The 11,972-nt window shown below is 55.0% G+C and overlaps 4 protein-coding genes across 4 annotated transcripts; 1 reads left to right on the top strand and 3 right to left on the bottom strand.

Annotated features, from left to right (window-relative positions):
• Window positions 1–211: 211 nt before the first annotated feature.
• On the bottom strand, window positions 212–1,156 carry L226DRAFT_6569 (uncharacterized protein). Its single transcript, XM_067687124.1, has 2 exons — window positions 687–1,156; window positions 212–630 (listed from the first exon to the last, which is right to left on the bottom strand). The coding sequence occupies exons 1-2, from the start codon at window positions 1,014–1,016 to the stop codon at window positions 247–249; spliced, it is 714 nt and encodes a 237-aa protein (XP_067542313.1). The 5' UTR covers window positions 1,017–1,156; the 3' UTR covers window positions 212–246.
• A 3,804-nt stretch (window positions 1,157–4,960) lies between these two features.
• On the top strand, window positions 4,961–6,426 carry L226DRAFT_527998 (ras protein). The gene is made up of 7 exons (XM_067679240.1): window positions 4,961–5,144; window positions 5,199–5,233; window positions 5,298–5,365; window positions 5,418–5,439; window positions 5,566–5,661; window positions 5,719–5,752; window positions 5,805–6,426. The coding sequence occupies exons 3-7, from the start codon at window positions 5,300–5,302 to the stop codon at window positions 6,160–6,162; spliced, it is 576 nt and encodes a 191-aa protein (XP_067542312.1). The 5' UTR covers window positions 4,961–5,144; window positions 5,199–5,233; window positions 5,298–5,299; the 3' UTR covers window positions 6,163–6,426.
• Window positions 6,427–7,699: 1,273 nt separating this feature from the next.
• On the bottom strand, window positions 7,700–8,673 carry L226DRAFT_527997 (peroxisomal membrane protein 4). Its single transcript, XM_067679239.1, has 3 exons — window positions 8,464–8,673; window positions 8,206–8,407; window positions 7,700–8,145 (listed from the first exon to the last, which is right to left on the bottom strand). Exons 1-3 carry the CDS (start codon window positions 8,607–8,609, stop codon window positions 7,873–7,875), a joined length of 621 nt encoding a protein of 206 aa, XP_067542311.1. The 5' UTR covers window positions 8,610–8,673; the 3' UTR covers window positions 7,700–7,872.
• Window positions 8,674–8,863: 190 nt separating this feature from the next.
• Window positions 8,864–10,739, bottom strand: L226DRAFT_541401 (uncharacterized protein; the record flags this gene model as incomplete). Its single annotated transcript, XM_067682052.1, has 6 exons — window positions 8,864–8,956; window positions 9,006–9,363; window positions 9,422–9,596; window positions 9,652–10,276; window positions 10,333–10,633; window positions 10,681–10,739. 6 exons carry the CDS (start codon window positions 10,737–10,739, stop codon window positions 8,864–8,866), a joined length of 1,611 nt encoding a protein of 536 aa, XP_067542310.1.
• Between the last annotated feature and the right edge of the window lie 1,233 nt (window positions 10,740–11,972).

Below are 11,972 nucleotides of genomic sequence, written 5' to 3'. Positions count from 1 at the left end.
CAGGTGTGCTGTAAAATGGAATGAAACCAGTTTCGGCGGGAACAGGCAGAAAAATGTCCCTACTCACCCTTTCCGAGGATCACTAGCACTGTCACCGTGTGTCACGTATCCCACCGCTCGCGATGCTTACTCCGTGCAGTGAGAATGCACGACTGGGTGCAAGATGCCTGGAAATAGCCTGAGTGAATTTGCGAGGAAAGCAAAATTTTTGCCGGAGAGCGCTGACAGGGGCAGCCGTAAGCCACGTCAGCCAGGCTGGAAATGACTGGAACTTCGTGAAGTCTGTAAGCTCCGGATAGCAACGGGTATGAACGGGCATACGGATATTTCTAACTTGTCTATCGCATGCTGACAGTCGCGGAAGAATGGTAAGCCTACAATCTTCATGGCTCCAGTATGACCGTGAGTGCAATCGGGACAGTGAAGAAAGATTTGGACACACCCTAACCGTTCTTGCTGCCGAGACGTATCCACGGTTAATGTATACAAGGTAGCACTTCCCTTCGCGTCTGCGGATGAGCGTGGTAAGACTGCCCACTCGCCAGTGCAGTCAAGTGGGTCGCTGGTTCGCCCACACAGAGTCCGAGACGAGGGCGCACGGTCAAAGCCCCACCTGAAGGTCTGTGCAAACTGATTCCGGGCATCAGCAAACTAGCGCGGGGGAGGATCCAACACTATAGACGCACCATAATTGGCAAAAGCTGGTTCACGGGAAGCTCCAAGCCTACTTGTGTGTGTCCGTGGGAGGAGCTGCCGTAACCACGCCGTACAAATTGGAGTGTGGTGATAGATTGAGCAAACACGAAGTCGATGTCCGGAAGAATCGTAGAGACCATCTTCTTTGAGGTCGTGACGGTAGCATGCAGGGGTACAGTGCAAACTTGAGTCAGACGTCCACGAGGGGCAGTAGATAAGTGCGGCCTATCGTACGAGCAGACCGCAAGCGATCCGGAGTCCGGACTGTATGCAGTGCGCTCGCCGGTATGAACAGCAATACCTGCGATCGCCCTCAGCATAGTGCAGAACAGCGATGGAAGGAAGCTCGAACGATGGTGGGAGATAGGACCCTTGAACGGGGCTTTTTAGCACGGAGGACATATCGACAAGTAGAAAACGCCATTGCCATGGCGCGATATCCAAATATACGACCGTACGAGACGTCCAGACGACCTGGCGGCCGCCCGCTCGACTAGCACGACGAGCTGCGAGGATGCCAGCGTCTTGCGGAGTGCGCCAATCCGCAATCTTCCGAATCTCGCGAACAAAGGGTGGACATATCCAGCATAGCGCAACATAATGCATGCAGGGACGCGGTCGCTGAGCCACCCTCGCAACGCGGCAAAGGTACGGTCTAAGAAAGGCGAAGACCGCCCACAAGAGCATTCGCCAATATCTGGCATATCACCGTCCATGATATCCATGCGGCTGCCACCTCGTCTGTACGACAGTTGCTCGCCAAGCGCTAGCGTGGGACTGATCACGACACAGCGAGTTGGGGCTCCATGCATGAGGCGGCGCGTAGATTCGTCGCAGAAAGTGCGGACGAAAGGGTGGCTCGATATCAAGCAAGAAGCAGAGACACACCTGCAGTCGGAGCACCGCGTCCACATCGTCTGCCCACCGGAGGGCTGCATAGGCGTGCAGGGCAGCTGAAGTGAGAGTCATGAGTGACGTCGCCAGACTGGCACCCGGTTTATGTGGACACGTATCTTCTAAGAGTAAGCATGTGTGAGCCTTCGCGAATGCACGGAACACCAAAGAGAACGTACGGGAAGGCGATTGGACGGCACTGAGCAGCCAAGCAAGAGCTCTCACGCGGGCGCTGTTAGGGACGCAGTGTGGATGCGGCCCGATAGGCACGCTAGACCCCCATAACCTTGTCCTGTTGTCAGTTAAGCCCCATGGCTCGGATTGTGTTCTCGGTGGTACTCACAAGACTGCATATGCCGGGGAAAGTGTTCCGCTCGCGCTAGAATAGTTCCAGCATAGGGGCCAAACACGCATGTGGACAGTGCCCCATTGCAGCACACACATGTTGCCGGACATCGTAAAGGCCCCGATGCCGGATCCTCTCGTGTGCATACCAGTCCGATTCGAAGCAGTGTAGGGGCCGCAGGGGGTTGGATGCGTCAGTGTGCCGCGGATCGTGCGCTCAAGCCGGTCGCTCCGGTTATCAACAGGGAATCGCCGCCTAAGAGCATACTCATCTATTTGGGAACATTCCATAGGACCTTGTGGTGAACGAGACCGAATGGCGTGGAGGTCACTTGCTGCGTGGGCGCCACGACGTAAACGGAGGAGGGATATCCAGATGTACTATCCCTGACCGTGGAGCGACCCGGGAAATTATCCGGGTGCGACGACAATTTGACCGCCACACAGGGCATATACTCGCACACACCAGGGTTACGATGGCGCTTTTCCCGGGCGTATGCTGCGTAGAAGATCAAAATCAAGCCTGCCGGGCAGGACGAGATGCACTGCCACTCTTGCGAGCAAAAAGGCGTAAGCGAGGGATGCACTCGCCATCCTAGGTAGTATTGGCTCGGATATTCATGGGAGAAAGGTGAAGGTCCACAGGACCGGGCCTGAGAAGCCTGAGAGCCTCCGAAGCGTCACTACCTTCGGTGGCAAAGAACTGCAAGAGATCATACGTGAATAGGACTGGCGACATAAGGAGAATCACGGGTACCACTTGTGCATGGAGAACGTACCATTCGCTGCGAGGCCATGGCCACAGTCCCATACGTTGGCAGTGCGGCCCACTCGCGGAGTCCCGCATATACCGGTTACTTGGAGGCCACATCGCGCACCGGATGCCTACAGGAGCCCACAACTGGGTGTAGGTGATGGTTCAAGCGCAAAAGGTTCCGAGCGTGGGATGTGTCCATGGCTGTCTAGACTCTGCCAGGGCCCCCGACGCGCACACATGGGTACAGTATCGGCAATTGGCGAGAATCTGGATGGGACCCCCACCGGTCTACCTGTGCACTACTGAAGTGGGCGAGTTCAGCGACTCCGCCGGTCAGTCCCTACGCAAGGTATGAGTACAAGGACAATCTTACCATATGCATGCCAAGTATTGCCGCACTATGCGCGTCTTTACATGTTTAGTATCCTTCTTTTCCACGACTGACACGGAAGTTTGGCTACAGGCGTTCTTGTTGAAGCCTTTTTTCTATCGGGGCGGATCTGGAGCCATAATGAATTCAGGGGCCGAGACATCCGCCAGCGGAATGATTTGTTCTTCCCCCTTCTTCGCATATTCAGTACCGCTGGAGATGCATGAAGAGCGCAGAGATGCGCCATCATCGGGCCGAGACGGCGACTGTAAACAAGGGCGTGTAAGCTGGCCGTCGCTCGAGGCAGGCGCACTGGCATTGAACGTGTATGCGCTGTCTTACATAAATCCCGACTTTCCTCTTCGCTGGTCTCGATGTGCTCCGCTTGTCCCACTGTGCTCGCCTGCTGCTGTCCTGCAGGCAAGGCGAAGTCGGCGATGTCACCCTCAAGTGAGATAGCCCCGCCGTTCGTGGTATGCCGGTCTCGTCCTTTGTTTCTTTCCCGGTCCCCGAATCTCACAGTCGAGCGCATTTGCGCCAACGGGACTTTCCGCTGCCAGGTGAATGAATATGCTTGCCTCACGTGCTTTGACTGTGGGCTGACGTTACAGTCGCCGTCCGTACTCCATGGCGTAAGGGCTGCTCGGAAGGGGAAGACGACGTCCACACGGAGGCATTCAGCACATGAGGGGTCCTGCGATCACGATAAACTGAGCGACACCAAACTTCTCGAGGCGATGTGCTATACCAGAGGGACGGGTACTGTCCGGCCTGGTGCTCGCAGCGACGGAGGCTTCCAATGGATGCCTGTCCTGTCCCTCTCGATGTCATCACTGCGATTTTTTCCGACAAGTCCAGCGCGCTGGTGAACTTGAATACCTAAACTGGCACGACGGCATCTCAAAAGAATGCCATTATCTGATAACCAATATGCAGCCCAGCGCTCAGGAACGGGACCAGACCGGGGGTCATCTGAATCAAAGCCTCAAGGTGAAGGGGAGAAGACTGGTGGTTCCTGCAGGCCCCAGGGTGCTATGTATGTGTGCCATCGGATGTTAAGTCAGATGTCTGACGCTGCGCGTCCGCCGTCCATAACTGGGCTGTCGTTCTCCGAGGTAGCGCGCCAAGACGGACAACGCGTTCGAGCACCGTGCACGGTATGTCCGTGTCGTGCCGGGGGGGGGGACACGTACACCGGAGACATGCGTTGGTCCACTCGGACCGAAAACAGCTGGACTAGGATGAGTGGGGTGTGGCGTCTAGGCTGACAGAACGCTTCAAGCAACTTACGTACGAACATGTTGCGTAGTGGGAAGGACCTAACCTGAGAAAATTATCACACGAGGTTCGCGGCTTGGGACGGAGTCAGCGGTCGAAACAGTTTGCAGGAAGCTTGGGCAGCGGTGGACGAGGGAGGAAGCACGAATAGAAGGGTGACATTTGTCCCGGGCTATCAGAAGAAGGAAAAGAGGGCGACTTGCGAAATTAATGGTGAGGAATGTAAGTACAACTGCAGCAGCACATGGGGGCTCGAGCGTCGACTGTGGTTGGTAGCTGGGCGTGCCTGAGATTTGGCAGCAGGCTGATACGCCCCCCGGAGAGTCGGCGATGGCCGGGCCGCCCAGCGCTGGACGCGTCTCTCAGTCTGGCAGAGCGGCGAGCGGCGCACCCCAAGTCTGCCAGAAGTCCGGGGGCCCGGGGAGTGGGGGCGACGAGGGAGGCAGCTGCTCGCCGCCCAAATGCATGCTGTGAACCGCCCAGATTTGGCAGGCGGGGTGGATTGTGCGAGAATGGGGCGGGCGTCTGCCGGATTGGGGGGAGATTGGGACAAAAAGGAAGAGTTGGGCTGTGTCTGTGATTGAGTAGAAATACCCGGGGGCGCTCCTCCGCGCGTGCAAGGTCAATTCTGTACTCTCTGTCTACGTCCGCCAGCGACCCCGTCCGATTCAGAGGCTCTCCCGGCCTTCCGTTACGACCTGCACGACTTGCACGACGTATATCTGCTTATTATCTTTTATCGTCCTCTTCTCGCTCTGCTCTCCCCTTACGACCCCGTCCTCGATCGTTCTGCACACTTTTGAGGCACGTCCCCGCATCCAATTGTCTCCCCCAGGCCACCCGTTGACCGTTCCCCAGATCCACATACTACACTCTCTTTCCTACGCTTTGAGGTGCGTATCTCTCCGCCGCTCCGCCCCCTGCCCTACCCTTCGTCCTAAGCATGCGTGGCACCAGACATGGATTCCTGGAGAGTAGCCGTTCTTGGTGATGGTGGTGTAGGAAAGACTGCTTTGGCTGTACAGGTGCGTCTTTCCGCAGTCTCGTGCTAGACGTGCTTCTCATAGTCCGTCCCAGTTCACTCTCAATTGTTTCGTCGGTAAGCTTTCATGCTACCCGTATCCGATGCACTGGCTGAGGAACGCTCGCCGTGTCCAATCCATATGACAGAGGTATGTCCCCCCCCCCCTTAGCGTCCTGGGTGGCGAGATATCCATATTCTACCAGACATACGATCCGACGATAGAAGATGCATATCGCAAGCAACTCGTGGTCGACAACCGCATGTGTTTCGTGGAAGTGATCGATACGGCAGGACAAGGTGCGTTCCATCCCCGACTCCTCAGTTAGACCCTCGCTGATCATGTGCCGTCCCCAGAGGAGTATGCGACGCTTCGAGACCAGTGGGTCAGGTATGCTTCCCTCCTTCTCGGACATAGCCTCCCGATGCGACAGTCTCTGCAGGGAAGGCCAGGGTTTTATTCTGGTCTACTCCATCGCGTCAAGGGCGACATTTGAGCGGCTCGACGTCTTCCGACAGGCCATGTTGAAAGTCAAGCGACAGAAGCCGGTCTTCATGCTTGTCGGCAACAAGTGCGACAAACAGTACGAGCGGGAAGTCTCGAGAGACGAGGGAGCGGCGCTGGCGCGGTCGTTTGGCTGCGATTTTCTGGAAACATCAGCAAAAACGGCGCATAACGTGGAACGCCTCTTCATGAACCTGGTCCGGGAACTTCGAAACACGAAAGCCCAGGAACATGGTGTACAGGGCCCCATACGGTCACCGGAGAAGGAGAAGAAGCGCAAGTGTATTATCATGTAGGGCACCCTCAGGACTATATAGAACTGACCCATCTTCCCACCTACTTACCTCGTTCTATGATACCACGTCTTCATCTTCTTTCTCGTTGGGTTTATTACGTCTTCGGGCTCCGTCACGACGGTCATCTTCGCCCCTCCAGGCGACGATCTTCTCCCTTGCTTCTCAATGTACATATATCCCCCCTCACGTAAAGTGGCTGTACATTGCGCTCTGGACGTCTGTTCTCCTGACCAATCCCCGGATTTGCTCGCGAGAGGGAGTACCTTGGAGTACTCATTGATGCCTGGGAGGTAACTCGATTGAGCGATGTGGGACGTTGTACTCTCCTGCAGCGCTGAGGCGGCGATTGTCCGTCGCCTTGGTGGGCTTCACCTGACACCGACATGACAGATTAATATGGTCCCTGGTCTGCTTCTGGACCGCTGACGGAGAGGGAAGTGAGTGTTGTGCTTGCCTTTTGACGTCGTCAGCGGACACCTGCCAGGACTCCGTCGGGTTCGACCGTCAACTGTCTACCGCCCCCGTGGCAACAGTATCCGTAAGCAATTAATGTATCTGTTACACAGCTTGCGTTCTGACCAAAGTATGGTTCACAGTGTTCTGTCAGGAGGAGACACGATGCATGCCGCCACTACCCTTGGAATGTTCAACATGCCCTACTGCAGGCAGCCCGCTCGAAGGGCCTCTCGGCCGACACCTGGTGCCGAGGGAAGTCGTCGGACGGACAAAGCTCCCGCTCTGCCACACCCACTTCCCACCGATGTCCGTTCATCCTTAACACTCGGAAATCTGCCTTCAGGCGTCGGTCCTTATGCTGACCATATGTACCAGAGGCCGGCGGATGCACTTAGCCGGTCGGCCGCTCGTCAGCATACGAGCCGGATCCGGATCCGAATTCCCGTTTTTTTTTTTTCGAGTTCCCCGCCCCCGTTATCGGAGAGGAGAAGTGCATATACTTGCTTGGACATGTGCCCGAGAAGAAAGCGTGTTGCTTACGACTGCGCTGGTTTCCAGCGATGTTGGAAGTTGCCGGCGGAGAGGCTTTGTTTCCGCTGCCTCCTGCTGCGTAATGCGCAGGACGTAGTAACGATCTGACCGAGACTCCCGCCACGGGTTGCTCACTAGTTTTAAACTTCAACTTTCCTCCATTCCATGGACGCTCCCTGCAGAAGGTCCCCATCCCGGATATGGCCATAAGCGGTATGAGCGCTTCGTGCATCTCAGACTGGCAGCTAGCTGCCTTGGCCCTCTGGGGATTGTCTCGGACAATGGAATTGGCGGTGTACACCGGAAGTGCAAGGGCGGCAAGCTCAAGATGCTACTCGAGCATGCCGGCTATCGCCAGAGGTGTCGCCCAAGTGTGGTACTAAGTAAGTCCTTGTAGCTAAGAACAACGTCCTGGTGCCAGTATGCACACAGCGCACGGCTATAGTTTATCTGAAATTGTTTCCAAGGCAAGCTGTCATCGTTTTTTGTCATCCGCGCTGCTGTCACAGATAGAAGTTCAAGCCGGCCAGCGATGCCGTCCCATAATACTGGTGAGTAGCAACTTCCCAACGAATAACACCCTAGTCTCGGTTTCGGTGTTCCGGAGGACGGTATATTGATGCAACGGCTGATGACCCGGACCGTCTGCGGAGGGGTATATACATACATGCATATGTACGTCCGACGTCCTCTATGAGATCGTCCTGCCGAGTATCAATGACGCTAGGTATTATGCCACAGCAACGTCTTCAGGTTGTTCCAGCGTTCGGAATCTCGGTAGAGGTAGGTCATGGAGTTGAACATGCCAGGCTGGATTGTCTCTCCGCGCTCGTTGAAGAGCCACATGACGGCACCCCAGCACAGCGCAGCGAAGATAGAGAACTGCGTGGCGTCTGGAGGAAGTGGCCGGCCAGGGGCGTGCGTAGTCTTCGAGTACGGGGTCTTCGCGCGCGCAAGGAAGGAAGCAACGACACGGGAGCAGACGTATAAGACGATCTGGGAGGGCGAAACCAAGGTTGATACTCATGTACCGGTCGCAAGTGACTTGGGACGCACCTGCTCATTCACAGCGGTCCGCTCGCCAAACACCACATAACCACCAATTAGCCCTGCGATGAAGGTATCGAAGCTGCGCTCCTTGCCGCCGTTCATCTTCTTCTGGACAAGTAGGAGTGTCTTGTACAGTGAGACGAACTTGGCCAAGTTCAGCGCGTGCTGCTTCGTGGCCCGATAGATCGTCTTGAGTCGCGTGTTCCAACTGCCGTTCTGTCCTGTCAGTAACATGCATCGTAGCGTCCTGAGCCCGTCACTTACTCGCCGCGGCCAAAAAGGATGGCCATGATCAGCGCATGGGGGAAGCGGACCTTGACTCCGTAGACGAAGCCGTTCCGTGCACCTTTCAGGATGGCCAGATAGTCATGGTACGCGGGATTCGACAGGATCGCGTCCAGCCCAGACATGGTGCCAGTACAGTGCGGGGAAGTAAGACTCAGAGCTCGAGGAGGATGCCTTAGACATGGCGGCTGCTGGCACTAAACAAAGAAGCCGATCAAGCGCTCTGGGATAAATCACATGGATGGATGCAATCCTAGCCTCGTGACCACGGCAGCAACAAAAATCACGGTATGTAGTAGACGGTACTGTAATCGAGTACAATAATGTCAAGCAGAAGATATGTACTTAGGACTAATACAAGAGCCGCCGACAATACACCTCATTTCTGCTCCGCACCCTTCACTTCAGGCTTTGTCGTATACTCAAAGCAATCGTCGCCGAACTTGAAATTGGAGAGGGTGGTACATTCGAACTAAGGACTATCAGCGCATGAACTGGAGCAGGCTCAGGAGTGCACCTACACCTCGCATATCACGGGAGAGATGCTTGTCATGTTGGGTATTCACGACTGTGAAGCGTCGGTAGTTGTCCATGATAACAGGCTGATTCTGGAGACGCGAGAGGTCGCGGGCTATCTCCTCCTCAATGGCTCGTGGAAGGTCAGCCTCGGCAGTGTTCGCGAATTGCTCCGCCGCGAGCTTGAGACACTCCTCGAGTATTTGTCGGGCGTTCATGGAAGGAAGGCGGAGAGTCCATCGTGTCCACGCCAAGGAGGCGTCATCTTGCGTGAGGGGGACCGGGGTGACCTGTGGTGCTTGCGCCAGGGAAAGTGTCCCCTGTTCAATCAAATCGAGCAGCTCCGCGTATACAAACTCCCCACTGAAATATAGGAACATTAGTGAGGGGGCTGTCACGCTGTTCGATCCGGGCGACTGACTCGTCATAGACTCGCAGCGGATGTTGTCCTTGGCATGTAAGCTTGGCTACCATCGCAACTACAGAGGGTAGAACATAGCAATCCCAAACCGGGTGCTCCTTGATCCTTCTGATACGCTTGAAGAGCAGACCATGGTTCTGAATGATCGCAGTAGGAGTGAACGTTACGATACCGCCTACCGAGCATTAGTTCTGTGGTGGAACAATCGCCGAACGAATTGAGTGTCATACCGATAGGATAAATCTCCCGCATGCCCCATCGTTCGCGAGCCACGCTCGGGTGCGATCCGTATGTCACGAACCGGAGATTAGTCTTCATGCGACGCTCGGCCAGCGCGACTAGTTGCTGCAAGCTTGCGAGGCCGCCGACGTGAACGAAGATAATCTTGACGTCAGCCTTCAAGCCGACGTCTTGCCCCTTGCATGCGGAGAGGACCAGCTTCAGTAGAGTCGTCTCGTAGCCAGCGCCCGTTGACGTGGTATCTGCATCCCCTATCCAGATGCAGTATGTACGAGCCATAGCAGTCATATAGTCGTAGACGTCCTTAGGAAAACCAAGGATGTGAAGCGCCTGGTAGAAGCGTCGCTGCGTGACCACTTGTCGGCCGGCGGAGTCAAGGAAGGGAATGAACTTAGGGTCCAAGGTGCGCTCAAGTGTCGGTGACCTCATCTTCCACGTATTCGCACGGAACTCCTTGGTGGTCAATTCCCAGGGAACCAGGGCAACTTGAAGAGGCGTGTCGCTCGATAGAGTAGGAGGAACTTTGAGTACATCCGTAGCGATCTTGTGTCCAGTAGGGAATACTATCAGCAGACCCACAGAGGCGTTCTCCATGTAGAGATGTGCGAAGGAGAACTGCATAGCAAGAAGAGTCAGCCATACCCGATTCCCATAAGTCGCTGGACACGTACAAAGGAATGTTTCATCATGTAGACGCCAATTTGTTTGATCGCATCCGCGTCCGTCTCCTCTGCAGGACCAACTTTCGCAAATTGCTGCACCCGCGTGGACGCTAAGAGAAAATTCGGTAACGAGGCAAGGTGAAATAAGGCCGAAAGGCGTATACTGTCCCCTGTCAGACATATGCTAAAGCGGAGCCCATTGGGGAGAGGGTCGGTTGAGTCTGAGAGAAGAACCGAGCAAACCCGCTCTGCTTTTTCGCGACTGACATCCATGAAAAGATCGCCAGTCCACTTCCACTTCTTCTGTATGCTATAGAAACATTAGCCTTTTTCGCTTGGAAATAAGATGACGGCTACCGTGGCAATGCGGCGGCTTTGGTTTGCGCTGGTCGCACTATTACAGGAGGTGGCCGCATGTCAGAAACCTGGTCATCTCTGAGACGGACGTCAGTGCGATCAATGGAGAATTTTCAGAGGAACGCACCGCATGGGAGAGGCCATTCTATGATTGAGTCAGTATCGATTACATTTATGACATAACTGTGGGGGGGGCGTACGCAGCGGGCATGATGTCTGAGAGGAACCTGCTGGCTTCTGACATAGGGTCCATCACCGGAGATTGTACCTGATGCTGTAGCGAGGGGTTACGACGAGGTAACGGAATTGTTGGTCTATGAAGGATATGAGCACAAAACCTTCCCACTAAGCTGAGGCCTACCTTGGCTCCACGGGGAGTGATGGCTGGTTGACGGAAAGCGGGGAGTGTGTTTCCATCATCGTGGTACCTTGTCCATGCGATGTAGAAGCTGCATGATCTGAAGCAGAGCCTGATCGTCTGGGTAACGGAGGTAGAGCAGGTTTGGTAGGTGGGACGGTTGGAGTATCAATATGCGTGTTTTTCTTGAATCTAGCAGTCTTTAGGAAATCATCTTTCTTGCTCGACGTCGGTGGCTGCTGAATGTTGGGAGGTATCCTCTGTGCCAGACGAGCTTTCGTCGCGTTCCCAGCGGTTCCAGTGATCGGCATAGGCATCTCCATGACTTGCCGCTTGCGTTGCCCTGATGCATTTTCCAACGTCGGTCGCTTTGAGGGGATACTGCTCTTTGTAGGTGGTGGATCGTTTGTGTGAGGAAGGGAATGGAGCGCAACCTCTGGAGAAGATTTTTCTGTTCTCTCGGAGAACAATGAGCCGGCGGAATCGCTCTGCTCAGCATCTTCCTGATTGCGCACTTCCGCACGCTTCGTCTAGGTGATCGGTGAGAATCAATTTTTCTTCCCATTTGTATTAGTCGTACCGAGGTTTGAATACTAGGAGCCGCCTTCGGCTTCTTGAGCTTTGCTAGCGGCTTGTCTCCATCGTCGTCATCCTAGACACCAGTCAGCTAAACAAACAGCATCAGCGATTACGACTGACCGACTCAACGATGAGTTTTGCGCGCTGCTTCCCCTTCTTCCTAACTGCAGATAAGGGCACACTGTCGGATTCTTCGTCGTCATCTTTCTGTAGATCATATGTCAACTATAAGACACATCTCACTTTACATCACACGTACGAAGGAACGTTCTCGTTTATACTTGGCCTTTGGTGATCGGCCACGCTTCTTGATCGCAGGTGCCTGCATAACTTGGATTGGGATTACCGCGTACGA

The sequence above is a fragment of the Lentinus tigrinus genome (genome assembly GCF_003813185.1).
Source record: "Lentinus tigrinus ALCF2SS1-7 unplaced genomic scaffold L226scaffold_1, whole genome shotgun sequence".
In the NCBI taxonomy this organism is placed as follows: domain Eukaryota; kingdom Fungi; phylum Basidiomycota; class Agaricomycetes; order Polyporales; family Polyporaceae; genus Lentinus; species Lentinus tigrinus.
The sequence above is the reverse complement of the archived record's forward strand: the minus strand, read 5'-3'. Positions and strand labels throughout refer to the sequence as shown.